The following is a 14,651-nucleotide window of genomic DNA, read 5'->3' on the forward strand; positions in this document are numbered from 1 at the left end:
TTCTAAAATCAGATGGTGGTGATAGTTGCACAACTCTGAATATACTAAAAGCCATTGCATTGTATGTATACTTTAAATAGGTGAATTCTGTGGTATGTAGATTCTGTCTCAACAACACTATTATTTAAAAAGTTCTTTGACGGTGGTTCATGCCTGTAATCTCAGCAATCTGGGAGGCTGAGGTGGGCAGATCACCTGAGGTCAGGCGTTTGAGACCAGCTTGGCCAATGCAGTGAAACCCCGTCTCTATTAAAAATACAAAAAATTAGCTGGGCATGGTGGTACGCACCTGTATTCCCAGCTACTTGGGAAGCTGAGGCAGGAGAATCGCTTGAACCCGGGAGGCGGAGGTTGCAGTGAGCCAAGATCGCACCACTGCACTCCAGCCTGGGCGATAGAGGGAGACTTGGTCTCAAAAAAAAGTGCATTGAGGACATGGCCATCCTGTCCCCAACAATCAGCACAGGGGGCACTGTGGGGACTGTCCATGGTCTTCGTCAGACTGCAGGAGAAGGATATTCTTGACTGAGAGTGCCCCTTGCTTCCCAGCTCTCAGGGTAGCCTCCTCATGTGGGTCCAGGAGCTCGTATTCTAGTCTATATGAAGGGCGGCTCCCCGGAACCTCCCAGGAGTCCATGTGTATTGGGTGGTTCCTGCCGTGGGGGCGGATGTCATAGACTCCACCATATTCCCCGCTGCATTCCCCATAGGGCCCTCTCTTGACCCTTAACTCTGCCAGGTGTGATGGCCAGCTTGGGTGAGAGAGATCTGGGCTAGAAGCTGTCAAGCCAGGACTCCTGCTTGGCAGCTCTGGACTTCACCATGAACCTAGAACAGTCCCTGTTGTAGGGACCAGGAAACCCTGTAGTGTCTGCCGTCTCTGGGGGGCTCAGGTGGGAAAGGACGTCCTGGCGGTGATGCTTGGTGGGGGCGCTCTGACGCACAGCCCCCCACCGTGCTGAGAGCTGGCTGGCAGAGGGGTCTGCCTGGGGCCGGGGATGGGGTGGGAGTTGAGGGCTGTCTGCATGGCCTCACTCCTCATTTCCATTCCCTCAGTGACAGCACATCCAGCACACCCAAGACCCCGGATGGTGGACACTCCTCTCAGGAGATAAAGTCTGAGACCTCATCCAATCCCAGCTCTCCGGAAATCTGCCCCAACAAGGAGAAGTAAGAGAGTGAGGGTGAGGGAAGGGCTGGCTTCGGCCACATGGAGTCCTGGAACACGCTCTCTGCCTCCTGGCCAGCTGAGAGTGACCATCTCCTCCTGCCTCTGGAACTCTCCAGAACACAAAGGCCGACGGGTGGGGGCATGGGGAGCTGCCAGAGGACAGGCTCAGATCGGTCCCGGGGAGGACCCTGGGGGTGGAGGGCTCCCGCCTGTGACCGACGCTGGCCTCGCTTCCTGTTCCCTGCAGGCCTTTCATGAAGTTGAAGGAGAACGGCCGCGCCATCTCCCGCTCCTCCTCCAGCACCAGCAGCGTCAGCAGCACCGCAGGGGAGGGCGAGGCCATGGAGGAGGGCGACAGTGGGGTAGGTGGGCTCCGTCCACCCTCGGGCAGGCACTCTGGGGCGTCAGCCAGCCACCCTCCTCGCGTTAGAACAGCACTGTAGATCGAAGCCCACTTCGGTCTTTGCAGAGGAAAGGGGAAAAATGGAAACGAGAGGCGGGTTCTTCAGCCATGATCACCCCCTGGGCGGGGGGTGAGGGGACGTCTCTCTCGGAGTGACATAGCAGCAGCAGAGGGAAGGGGCCAGACCCGATGGCGCCCCTGCCTTGGGGTTACTGGCTGGAGCAGTGAGTGGCCAGTGCTCCAGGGGGCTGGGTCAAAGGTCCTTCTTGGAGCAGGAGAGCTTGGAACCAGGGTCGACGTCAGCAGGAAAGAAAGAGCAGGCCCAAGTGAGGAGTGGGAGGCAGCGGCTGTCCTGGGCTTGTGGGGACTGTCTCAGGCCTGTGTGGGTGCGGCTGCCGAGCTCACCCGGCGTCTCTCCTCAGAGCAGCCAGCCGTCCACAACGTCACCCTTCAGGCAGGAGGTGTTTGTCTACAGCCCGTCCCCGAGCGGCGAGAGCCCCAGCCTGGGGGCAGCGGCCACCCCGATCATCATGGGCAGGAGTCCCACAGGTCAGTGGCGTCTGGTGGTGTGTGCGACGTCGCCAGGAGGGCAGGCCGTGCCCTGTCCACTGTTGGCGGGGCCCCAGCCGTGCTGCACTGGCCAGTTTCTGCTCCTCCCCGCACCGTGAGGCCCTCCGCGCTGTGAGCCTGCCTCATCCGTTCATCCGTTTTTTTTTGTTTGTTTGTTTGTTTTTGAGACGGAGTCTCGCTCTGTCGCCCAGGCTGGAGTGCAGTGGTGCGATCTCGGCTCACTGCAAGCTCCGCCTCCCGGGTTCCCGCCATTCTCCTGCCTCAGCCTCCCGAGTAGCTGGGACTACAGGCGCCCGCCACCACACCCAGCTAGTTTTTTTTTTTCTGTATTTTTAGTAGAGACGGGGTTTCACCGTGTTAACCAGGATGGTCTCTATCTCCTGACCTCGTGATCCGCCCGTCTTGGCCTCCCAAAGTGCTGGGATTACAGGCGTGAGCCACCACGCCCGGCCTGTTCATCAGTTTTAAGAGGCCCAAGTTCCTAACGTCTCCTTACACGGAGAGTTGTGAAACTGAGGCAGAGAGCTGAAGGCCTTGCAGGAGACCCCACAGTGGAGGAGTTGGGATTGGCGGTGAGAAAGCTGAGCAGTTTCCGCTGGCCCTTCTCCCCACCTGCCAGCGCTCTAGGGCCCCTGTGTCATGTCCAGGGTCTTGATCATACAAGAGGGGGAAGGGGTGCAGGGGGAGGGAACAACACGTGGAGAGGCCCAGAGGAGAGGAGAGAGCGGGTATTCCGAAACTGCACGTGGCTCCTGGTAGCTGGCTTCACAGGGCCAGGCATGAGAGAGGCTGGAGCGTTGACAGGCCGGGTGAGCCCTGGAGCCCTGGTGAGGGTTTTGTTCTGCTAGCAGCCGCTGTTGGAGTGTTGGAAGATTCTTAAATAGGGAAAGCACTGTCTGGAGTTGAGAAAGACCATTTTGGTTGCTCCAGCTGCTGAGTGTAGAATGGATTGGTGGGGAGTAGGAACAGAGTGTGGGAGGGGAGGGGAGGGGAGGGCAGGGGAGGGGAGGGCAGGGGAGGGGAGCTGTGGCAGAAGCACCTGGGTCCAGGAGAGATCGAGGAGGTAAAATGTATGGGCTCAGTAGCAGGGGTTCAGAGAGAGCAGGAGTCTGGGCGTTTGGGCAGAGTAGGGGAGCCAGCTGTGGGGAGAGGGTGGGGGCCAGCACCTGAGGGCCGTTCAGGTGGACCTGTGCGGTGGACACTGCTGGGCGGGTGCTGCGGGTCTCTGCCCTCGTGAGGGCAGCATGGGACTCTGAGCCTGGGTCCAAATCCTGGGTCTGCTGCTCACTAGACGTGTCATTGGGCAAGTCACTGAGCCTTTCTGTGCCTCAGTTTCTCCAAGCAGAAAATGAAGGGAGACGAAGAGTCACGTCTGCCTCAGAGGATCGGTTGTACGAAAATGAAAGGAGCTCATGCTTGTTCGAGGCCTGGAACTGTTAACCTCGGTGTTGGTTAAAGAATGGGCATGAGACAATAGTGTACTCAGCAGTTCTGAGCTAGGGGCAGTCTTGCTCCCCCATGGACGTCTGGCAATGTCTGGAGATGTTTTTGATTTTCACAATTTCGGAGGGGAGCTACTGGCACCTAGTGGGCAGAGGTCATGGAAGCCGATAAGCAATGGACAGGACAGCCCCCCAACCGCCTCAGACAAAGAATTCTCTGACCCCAAATGTCATTTGGTTGAGAAACTGTAGTCTCAATGGTAGAAACACAGGAAGGGCCAATGGGCCGTCAGGGTGGCTGAAGCCAAAATGATCCTGGGGTTTGCACAGCAAAGGGATGTTGCAAAGGGAACCTGCAGTGTCAGAGATAAAGGGAAGATCGTGATTCCACAGCCAGTGACCCTTTGCATGCGTGTTTCTCAGTGAGTGGAAGAGTTCACGTACCTTCTTTCATTCAGCCCCCGGGGGTTGGGCAGCTGCAGAGCTGGGTTCAAATCCTGGCTGTGGCATTGACAGGTCCATCTCTCTGAGCCTCAGTTTCCTCATCTGTAAAAGGGGGTAGAAATATACTTTCCCTGATTTTATTATTTTTTATTTGAGAAGGAGTCTCGCTCTGTCGCCCAGGCTGGAGTGCAGTGGTGCCATCTCAGCTCACTGCAACCTCCGCCCCCCAGGTTCAAGTGATTCACCTGCCTCAGCCTCCCGAGTAGCTGGAATTACAGGCACATGCCACCACACCGAGCTAATTTTTGTATTTTTAGTGGAGACCCATGTTGGCCAGGCTGGTCTTGAACTCCTGACCTCGTGATTTGCCCACCTCGGTCTCCCAAAGTGCTGGGATTACAGGCGTGAGCCACCGCGCCTGGCCTGATTTTTTTTTTTTTTTTTTTAAATAAGACTTAAATATTGAAAGAATGAATGAAAGAATCTGTAACCAAGCCTGGCTGTCACTTGCTGTTAAATAAATATCAAAGTAAGGAACGTTTTGAGTAAAGGAATTAGAGAGTCTCTGCAGGTTACTGGAGGTCACCGAGGGCAGAAGGGACCTGGAGCGGGTCTGGTGACTCTTGGCTGGCGCTTCCCACACCACACAGTGGTGCTGCCTCTGACATACCATTTCTCCACACAGTATTTAACCCCGATGGGCTGCTTTTCACCCCCAGCCCACGAAAGATGTGCTTGGTACCCACAGGATCAGTGTGGGCTTGGGGAGGTCTGGGAACCTGTTTGATGCTGTTCGGCTGAGTCTGGGGAGAGGCAGGGAGTAAGGGGAAGAGGTGGCCTGACATGTAGTCTCCATAATCTCAGATATCTGATCATGGTCATTTCCTCCCTGGGCTTCCTGGGGCCCAGAAGAGGATTGACAGGTTACACAGACGTGTCATATCCCTGGGTGGAACTCCTTGATTCGAAGCACCGCGAGCCAGCTAGCGGCTTCCAGGAAGACTGCACTAAGCTTTCGATACCCTCGGCCAGGGGAGAACCAGAAAGTCAAGTGGCCCTCCTGCCAGCGGGGCGCAGCGGGGCACAGCGGGGAATGTTGACACTGGGCTCTGCCACCACTCACACACACGGAATTTTATTACACGATGGATGTCAAACCCAGTGTACAAATAAGAGATAGATAATGTTCTTTATCATAAATCCCATATGTCCAGCTGATTCTCACAGAATATGCTTTTATATTATAGTATATATTATATGTATATACTGAACATGTCCTATTATATATACATATGTATATATAATATATAGTATATATTATATATATACACATATATATATATTTTTTTCTTCTTCTTCTTTTTTGAGACAGAAGTCACACTCTGTCACCCAGGTTGGAGTGCAATGGCACAATCTCAGCTCACTGCAACCTCCACCTCCCGGATTCAGGCAATTTTCCTGCCTCAGCCTTCGGAGTAGCTGAGATTACAGGTGTGGGCCACCACCCCCGGCTAATTTTTGTATTTTTAGTAGAGACGGGGTTTCTCCTTGTTGACCAGGCTGGTCTCGAACTCCTGACCTCAGGTGATCCGCTCGCCTTGGCCTCCCAAAGTGCTGGGGTTACAGGTGTGAGCCACCATGCCCGGCCATGAGTATTTTATATTAAGAGAACTTCATTCATTCGTCAGTAACATGAGTAATTTCTTTGCTGTATCTGAGAAAAGTTTTCAAAACCCGGAAGGATACTTACTTAGTTTTCTTTTGTGCTATTCACAATGTAATGGCAACATGTTTTGAAGTTTAATGTACATTACTTTTTTTCTATTAGTTCCTTAAGTCTAGACAACGAGACAATAAATCAAGCCATGATTTGTAGCACGTACCAATTCCTGTAGTGTAAATACGCTTGTCATGGCTGATCTCAAGCTACAGATTTGACGTCCTCGAGCATGGAATTGGGAAGAAGATACACTGTAGCCACCATCTTTAGGGTGTTTCTACCACGTGGAAACAATAGATGTAAGAGCACAGATAATCGTAAAACAGAAAAACAAGTAGGAAGTGACGAATTTCAAGTATTCATTACCTCTGTTGAATATAATGTATTGAACTGTAAGCTTATATATAATTCAGCTTTTAAAAATGGCCTGAGTTGAACAACCAGCTCACCACAATTCTATAATCTAGGAGTTGGCTCTCCTGGGTTGGCACAGGTCAGCTGGAGCGCCTAGTTCTGGTGGAGGGCAGGAGGCCCCCTTCCCCTGGCCTCCCTGGCCAGTCCCCACACGCAGCCCCAGTGGCCTCCACAGCTCCACCCTTCTTTCACGGCCATTCTTCTTTTTCTTAGATGCCAAAAGCAGAAACTCCCCAAGATCGAACCTGAAATTCCGCTTTGACAAGCTCAGCCATGCCAGCTCTGGTGCGGTAAGGACGCAGTGAACACCTCCCACACCCCACACTCTGCTTTCCTGCAGAGGCCAGAGGAAGAGGGCTCAGACATCCCAGAGGGGGTCCCCGAAGGAGGCAGGGGAAGCTCTGGGGAGGTCTGGCTCCAGCAGGTGCAGGCTGTGGCTCGGGGTTCCAGCCACCTTTGCCACAACTCCTGAGTTAGAGCTACACCTCTGGACGCGGCCAGGTCCAGATGTGAGGTGGGAAGGGCTGGTTCCTGGGGTTCCAAGTGCCTTCCTGAGCTCGCCAGACTATCGAGAGCTCCAGGTCCAGATGTGAGGTGGGAAGGGCTGGTTCCTGGGGTCCCGAGTCCCTTCCTGAACTCGCCAGACTGCCGCCGTGGAAGGGGCGTGTGCTGTCTGGTTATTTATTTTAAACTCCGGTATGGATTTCTGTTGAAACAGGGTCACTAATCTGAAAGCGGAGTCCTTCGCCTGTCCCAGGTGGGTTGAGTGAATGTTTGTCCTGCTGTGGCTGTGAGTGGGGACATGTGTTTCTTTTACATCGGGGTACTAGTGGCCTCGTAACCTCAGAATGGCCGGAGAGATGCCGCCAGCTGGGGAGGTCCAAAGAGTTGCCTCTCCCTTGAAGACCTGCGACGGGAAAGGAGGGGCAGATGGCCTGTGTGCATATGGAAAGGGGGTTCCCAGTAACGCTGGACCAGACGTACTAGATAGGCCTCCCTCCCACTGATGGCGTCTGGTTCCCGCAGGCAGAAAGGGAGTTGCCCAAGCCCGCTTCTGACCCAGGAGGGAGGAGTTCCTGAGTGCTGCTTTGCTCCCCTGCCCTCAGGCAGCTGTTCCCTCCTTGTGTCTTTGGCGGAGGCCCTGGGCTGAGGTGTGTCCTCCCTCCCTGCTGGGGGATGCCCTGGCAGTCAGCACTGTGAGGGACCACCCCAGGAGGCCTCTGCCCCTGCCTGCTTCGAGGGGCCACGCGGTTTCAGCAGAGCGGCCCTGGGTCTAGCTTGCCCCCATCAAGGCCTGGATTTCCGCTGGGGAAGTCACCAGAGACCCATCTGAGCCCCCAGCCCTCTCCCCACATGGGGTTCCAGGGATTGGAGTCACAGCTGGAGCCAAGCAGAGGGTACGACCGAACCCACTTTATGTTCAACCTGATTTATGTAAAAGCAGAAGACAAATGGGCATGTGGACCTTCACCCCCGGCTCCCATCGTGCACTCCGGACGCCACTGCCCACCAAAGCCGTGGCTACGCGCGGCTTCTCGGGCCACGCAAGGTGGAGCCCCCTTACATCAGGTGCCCTCCTGCTCCTAAGTGTATCCAGTGAGCTGTAGCCATGGCAGGCGCGTTCCCCACCCCTTCCTCCCGGCGTCCGCATCGTCCCCTCCTTCCTGTACGGAATGTTCGCTCATCGCCTCCTTCCTCCTTGTCTCCTCAGGGAAGCCCCTCTTCTGTCCTGGAAAAGGCTCCTGTTCCAGCAGTTTGGGAGTGCCGCCGATGACCCTGACAGTCCCAGCCCCGCCGCCCCCCGGCCACCTGCCCACAGACGTGCTGTCGGTCCCGGTGTCCCAGTCTGGCCACAACCCTGCCTCCATCCTCATCTACATGCCCTCCCAGCACCTCCCATCTCTGGGCGAGGCCTTCTTCCTCAGATTCCTCCCGCTCCTGACCTCCCAGTGTGATGTCCGGGTCGTTTATCATCCTGTTCGGCCTGGAGAGGAAAAGAGAGTTGGGCAAAGGGGGATCTCGGGGGAGCTCAGCAGTGACTGGGGAGCTGGTCTGCCTCAGAGACGGAGTTGGGGGCGGGAGCAGAGCCTCGGTGAGGGTCTTGGCCATGGGTCAGTGCCTTCTCGGATGCGGTAGGCTTTACTACCGGGAATGCACTTGGTGGTGGAGGCGTCATGTTCCCAGGAGCCAAGATTCGTAGCATCCTTGAGGCCATCCTGATAAAATTCGGCACTGTTGCCCCCGTATCTCTGGAGTTCTAAACCGTCTATCTGCTTCTGTGCTGAGCATCTTTCCCATCTGCTGACGTAGACCCAGGGCTGCCCCGCCCCTGCTGCCAGTGTACTGTGAGCGGGGCTCCAGCCAGTTCAAGCTCAGAGACAGAGCTGGATGGGCCGGGACACTTCCTGGACTGTGGCAGGAACTTTGGGTTCCACCCGGTTTCTCCTGATTATGGCTGCTGTGGCGGGGCAGCCCCGAGGCAGTCTCTTCCCTTTGCAGAGGTATTTTTCCCACAAAGGGGTGGGCAGCCAGCAGTGAGAAGGAATTCAGGGAGAGCGACGGAGCCAGTGCTGGGATGCTGCTTGTCGGTTGAGGAGAACCTCAGGGCCTGAGGGCCAGGCCGGAGCCCAGGTCTCTGCTGACAGTGGAGGTTCAAGGAAGATGCAGTTACCTCCCCTCCCCACATACTCGAGGGGAGAGGTGAGGTGGGGGATGACTTTCGGGTTCTGATCAGGCCCCTGGGTGGGGAAGGGGCACAGTTGCCCTCAGCAGCTTATGCCCCTGGAGTCTTGGGGAGCCCAGCCTGGCCCTGGGGCCTTGTCCAGCTACTGTGCCCTTTGGCAGCTGCATCTGGGACTCAACCCCCCCAATCCTATTCCCCTCTCCAGCTGCAGGTCTGTAGGCAGCTGTCACATCCGAAGGGTTCCTGCAACCCGGGCCCCATCTGGGTGTGGTTCAAACCCTGTGACCCACCTGCCACTGCCACCTTCAGCAGAGCCCCCTTGCTGGGACAGCCAGCTCACCTCCAAGGACAGCCCCTCCTGGCTTCTCCCCCTTCCAAGTCTGCAGCACCGTGGGCTTCTCTGCTGATGGGCCTGGACTGGGGTTAAGGTGGGCATCCTCCAGGTAAAATGAGCCTGAAGAGCAGCTTTCAGTGCAGACAGGGCTGCGGAGTGACACTGGCTGGGCACCTGCCCCATGACCGATGACAAGAATTTCCAGCCGAATGCTTTCTTCCTGTAGGGATCTGGACCTATGCCCAAGATATAAATATTACATTTTTTTTTTTTAACTGACATAGTGAAATTTTCCCCATAGCTTCTGCCATTCGAGCAACCTCGTGATCCTTCCTCCCCGCCACGTGTGTGGGAATGATTGAATCCTGTTTGCAGGCTGGAGAGGAGCTCTCCCTTCACTAGCACTTTCCCCAAAGTACTAGTCTAGTAAAATTTATTCTTGTTAGAAGGTCAATAAAATATCTATCTGTTTAGCTTTTATGAAAAGTCACCATAGCAGCCCTTACTGCTGGAACGAGGCCCGTACATTCTGGCCGTATTTTGTTGGCTGGGCTTCTGGAGGCTCTGGAAAGGTCAAACTGCATTTCTTTAAGAACAGATGCAGGGCTCTGGCTTGCCTCTCTGGGAAGCCAGCATTACAGTTGCTTGGTGGATGGGCCATGTCACATTGCCATCTGGGGTCCTCTGGGGTTTCCTGGTTGTCACCACGCTGTCCCATTTGGGAATCCCATACCTGCCTGTCCCCACTGCGCTGGCTGACCCTTGCCGCTTGCTGCCTCCTCGGAGCGGTTTGTCCCTGTCTCTGAGCTGGTAGGCAGGACGGCTGGGTGGCCCTCAGGGAAGCACAGACCTGAGATGGGGTCTCCACCCCTGGTTTGCTATTGGACTGCTCTGAACAGGATCCCAAATGCCTCTTCCCTCCGGCCACGCCCCACTGTCTCTAGAAGCTCCATCCTGTGGCTTCCAGAGTGTGCACTTCCAGCCCACCCAGGGTGCCAGTGCCGAGAGGGAGGAGGAGAACAAGGATGGCCCAGCCTCCCCTCGCTCGTCTGGACCATGCGGCAGGCAGCTCGCGTTCCTGGAGGGCTGTTCCCCCCTCCCCCCACGCTGTCCCTACATCTGTTCTGATCTAAAATGTCCTTCCTTTTATGCTGCGCCCAGTCTTGGGGCTCAAAGATTTGCTCAAGCCTCATTGGGCCTTGTGACTAGGCTCATCTAGATGGTGCTCCTGCTGGTGTTTGAGGCGTTTCCACTGTGATCTCCGCGAGGGGGTGTTTTCCGGGACACATCTCTGGCTCTGGGAACTGCCTGACTCACTGAAGAAACTACTTTTCAGGCACCGTGGGGCCACCCATATACCTCCAGCTCAGTTGATGCTTAAAAACAGGTGCAGAAAAGCTCGCGATAGGTCTTAACGAGAGTGTCTGTCTATGCCAATTAATGTAAAAATGCCGTTTCTTGAAAAAGATTCAGTGGTTCAGCTTTGTCAGCATCATCTCAACACCCAAGCCTGCTGGTTCCTTTTAGCATCTCATCCAACCATGTCATCGTCCAGATGAGAAATCTTAGACTTGCTTGAGGTCACACAGCTGGCTGGTGGCAAAGCTGGGATTAGAACCCTCAACCCAGAGTCCCTTCCTCTGCACCACCTACATGGTTGGTTGAAAAGTGGCTGCGTTCCCTGGGGCCCTGGGTTTTGGGGAAACCAGTGAGCTGCTGCCTTGGCACTGGCTTGGAGGTGAGCAGTCAAGGATGCTGGTGAGGCCTCAGTTTCTGCTCTTTTTCATCAGAAGGGAGAGGCTCTGGGATTTTTCAGTGAAGACCCTTGGGCTTTGGATGCAGCTTGAATCAAGAAAGCGAGGAGGGAAAGGGATTCGGTGAGCTGTTCCTCAGTGGGATCGGTTCTTCAGCTCCAGCGTGTAATGGGGGTGGAAGCCGGGGAAAAAGTTGCTGTTCACCAACCCTTATGCTGTTTCCTTAATTTAGGAAGAAAAGCTTCCTTTTTCCTAAATTAAGAGGAAAAGTGGTCAAAGAAAAACTCTTCATTTCTCCCTGATTCTTAAACGAAGGTGGTTAATAGAAACCCAGGCTCCCGTGACAAGGCAGGACAAAAGCCTCTTTTACTTTCCTCCCCTGACCCTTTAAGGTGCCAACTCAAACACTACCTTTCTTACTGCTTTCGAAGTCAGTAGAGACGGATCTGTTTTGAGCAGTCGGGGGTTCGAGTCGATCTCATGGCTACAGGCGGCCAGCAGGGACCAGGCCAGTCAGCCATGCTCAGGACCCCTCGGCTCCTCCCCCAGCCTCTAGCTACCCCTTATCGAGGCAAGGGAAGGCCAGTAAAGTTTGCCAAGGCTGATCCTGCAGCCTGATGGGGCTGGCTGGGGTGTTCTTTTACCAAGCTCTGTTTTACCGCCAGCCCCTTGTCCACCCCGAGCCCACGTCTCCCTCCCTTCAGCTGGACCGTGTGCCCCTTTGGGACGGGGAAGACAAGCCCCACTAGGGCCAAGGGCAGCAGGGCCCTGCCGAGTGAGAGGCTGTGTGGCAGCGGCTCTGTCCTGTGCCTTACCAGCCCTGGGAGGGGGGCATTTGGCTGGAAGACAGGAATTTAATTGCCATCGTCTTTGATTTTGTGACATTTCTGCTTGGCAGCGTGAACCCCTCTTCCTGCCCCTTAGCATGCGTGCAGCTCTCTCTTGTCTTGGGTGTTACCCTTGGGCACTCCAGCTCGGGGACTGCTGGCGTGTGAGTGTGCAGATTCCCCTGTGTGGTCGAACCTAAGAACTGTGGCTTGGAAGTGATGCTCCACGTGACGACGGCTTTCCTTTCTTTCCTCTTAGTGAGGAGGTGATTCGTAGACCCCAACTGCCTATGTAATGTAAATAATGTACATTTAATTTATTGCTATGGTAGCACATTGTATTTGTTAATGTACAAAACAAATTCTAAAAGGTTGACAAATGTATATTTTGTTGCTTAAATGTGTCTTTGCAGAAATTGACAATAAATAACATATTTTGTGTCCATCAGTGTTCAGACTACTTTGCATGGGGCCCTGGGCCTGGGGGTCACTTTTCAGTTCACTGGAAGTTGCATATTCTCTGGCCAATAGATATGTTACTTTAGCCTGAAACGTATTTTTAAACATGTACATTAACTGTTGATGTTTAAAACACTGACGACAATTAGAAAAGTGGCCGGGCATGGTAGCTCCTACCTATAATCCTAACATTTTGGGAGGCTGAGGCAGGAGGATCTCTTGAGCCTAAGGATTTGAGACCAGCCTGGGCAACATAGTGAGGGCCAATGTGTACCAAAAAAAAAAAAAAAAAAAAACACCAAAACCCAAAAAAAGGCTAAAAAATTAGCTGGGCAGGTGGCGCGTACCTGTGGTCCCAGGTATTTAGGAGGCTGAGATGGGAGGATCACTTGAGCCTGTGAAATCAAGGCTGCAGTGATCTGTGAATGCGCCAGTGCACACCAGCCTGGGCAACAGACTGAGGCTGTGTTTCAAAACAACAGCAGCAACAAAAAGGCCGGGCGCGGTGGCTCACGCCTGTAATGTCAGCACTTTGGGAGGCCGAGATGGGCAGATCACCTGAGCTCAGGAGTTCAAGACCAGCTTGGGCAACATGGTGAAACCCCGTCTCTACTAAAATGCAAAAAATTAGCGGGTGTGGTGGCGCGTGCCTGTAATCCCAGCTACTTGGGAGGCTGGTGCAGGAGAATTGCTTGAACCCAGGAGGCAGAGGTTGCAGTGAGCCCAGATAGCACCACTGGACTCCAACCTGGGCGATAGAGTGACACTCTGTCTCAAACAAAAAAAAAAAAGAAAAAAGTTCAGGAAGGCCACCAGGCCTAGCCAAAGCCATCACCTGAGGAGCCCCGCATATCACAAGAAAGAGTCTTAAATTACCCTCCCTGTCAGACATGGTCATCGAGTGGGAGCAGTTTGTAGGAAGGCTGGCTTGGCTGTAGTTCTAGTCCAACTCAAAGCTCGAGTACTGCTGGGTTGGTGGCGTAAGTCCCAGTCTAAGTCTGAGCACCTGAGAACAAGGGGCACTGACCCCCGAGGGCAGGAGAAGGTGGATCTCCACACGGCTCGAGCGGAGAGAGTTAATTTGCCTTTCCTCCACTTTTTTGTGTCAGGCCCTCATCAGACTGGATGATGCCCAACCACAGTGGTGAGAGTGGGTCTTATTTACTCCGTCCACTGGTTCAAGGGCTCATCTCTTCTGGAAGCCCCTCAGACACATGCAGAAATGTTTTGCTTGCTATCTGGGCATCCCTTAGCCCAGTCAAGTGGACGTGTAAAATTCACCACTGCAAAAGTCAAATGTCCTCCCTCCTTCGTGGAGACTGTCCTCCTCTTACATTTCCTGGGGGAATGAGGTGTTGATTTTACAGCTGGTTCTGGTGAGATGGTGCTGCTGTGCCGGCCTAGTGGGGCTCCATGGCTGGTTCCAGTGACCTCAGTGGTCTTCTCGATTTGAAATGGGAAAATTTGTTGAGTCCACCCAAACCCTCAACCACGGAATGGTACACCTGGTGACTATGGCACTCGCTGTTTATGAAAACCAGAGTTAAGTTCCAGAGAGGAAGACTGAGACATCATGTTGACACCTTAGGGCAAGGATCCTGGGAAGGAGACGTTAGATCGCTATTTCTTCAGGCAGCAGTGATACCTGTTGCAGTAGCTGCAGACGGCCACCCTCAACTTCAGACCATCCCCTGCCCTGCAGAACAGATACTGCTCCCACCTGGAGACAGACCTTCTTTTCTAGCAGTTCAGCTTTTGGGTGCGTAGAAATTACCTGGAGATACTGTCAAAATGCAGATTTCAGGCACTACTGCAGAGATTGACGGGTCTGTGTGGGGCCCAGGAATCTGCATTTTAAATAAGCATATGGGGGATTCCGCTGCAGCATTCCTTTCACTTTGGGAACCGCTGATCCAGTTTGCAGTCTCTATATAATCCTGTCTCCTATGACGGTAATCTCAAGCCCAGTGAGACAGGAGACCCGAGAGACAACCATCCCCTATGTAAGGGAATCTTTTTATCCTCATCACAATCTGGAAGAGCATCTTCCCAGCAAGACATAGGATCTTGCAGGAAAAGGAAAGGGAATCACTGGAGAGAACCAAATAGAGAAATGTGCATAAAATATGAAATTTTCTGGGAATAGTTTAAGGCTAAAATGTATTACGGTTGTGGGAATGACATGGGCATCCTGTCATCAGAAACCCTGGGAGGAAAGATGAGCATCATGCAGGAAACAGAAGAAATTTGGTGAAAAGAAAAACTCAGATCCTGAAAGAACTAAAAATTAAGTTAAAAATGAAAACAGAAATAAAACCTCTTTCCCCAAACCGATACAAATGATTAGATGTGACGTGAGACTGCGGAAATCTACCAGCAACCCGGGAACAAAATGTAACTGCTGGAAAGAGCCATTGCGAACACGCGTGC

The 14,651-nt window shown here is 53.8% G+C and overlaps 1 protein-coding gene across 16 annotated transcripts in view; it reads left to right on the forward strand.

The window, feature by feature from the left end:
• Positions 1-12,207, forward strand: part of RAP1GAP2 (RAP1 GTPase activating protein 2) — a 299,357-nt gene extending 287,150 nt beyond the window's left edge. For 14 of the 16 annotated variants that reach the window (XM_065532585.2, XM_065532587.2, XM_065532593.2 and 11 more), the window contains 6 exons: positions 1,057-1,170; positions 1,419-1,533; positions 1,997-2,123; positions 6,378-6,454; positions 6,883-6,921; positions 7,876-12,207. In XM_065532585.2, coding sequence (XP_065388657.1) covers positions 1,057-1,170; positions 1,419-1,533; positions 1,997-2,123; positions 6,378-6,454; positions 6,883-6,891 — 442 coding nt within the window. In that variant the 3' untranslated portion in view covers positions 6,892-6,921; positions 7,876-12,207. The remainder of the gene's footprint in view (positions 1-1,056; positions 1,171-1,418; positions 1,534-1,996; positions 2,124-6,377; positions 6,455-6,882; positions 6,922-7,875) is intronic. The other 2 variants (XR_012425122.1, XR_010582219.2) reach the window with 1 other exon arrangement.
• Positions 12,208-14,651: the final 2,444 nt, after the last annotated feature.

This window comes from Macaca fascicularis, chromosome 16 (assembly GCF_037993035.2).
Source record: "Macaca fascicularis isolate 582-1 chromosome 16, T2T-MFA8v1.1".
Classification (NCBI taxonomy): Eukaryota; Metazoa; Chordata; class Mammalia; order Primates; family Cercopithecidae; genus Macaca; species Macaca fascicularis.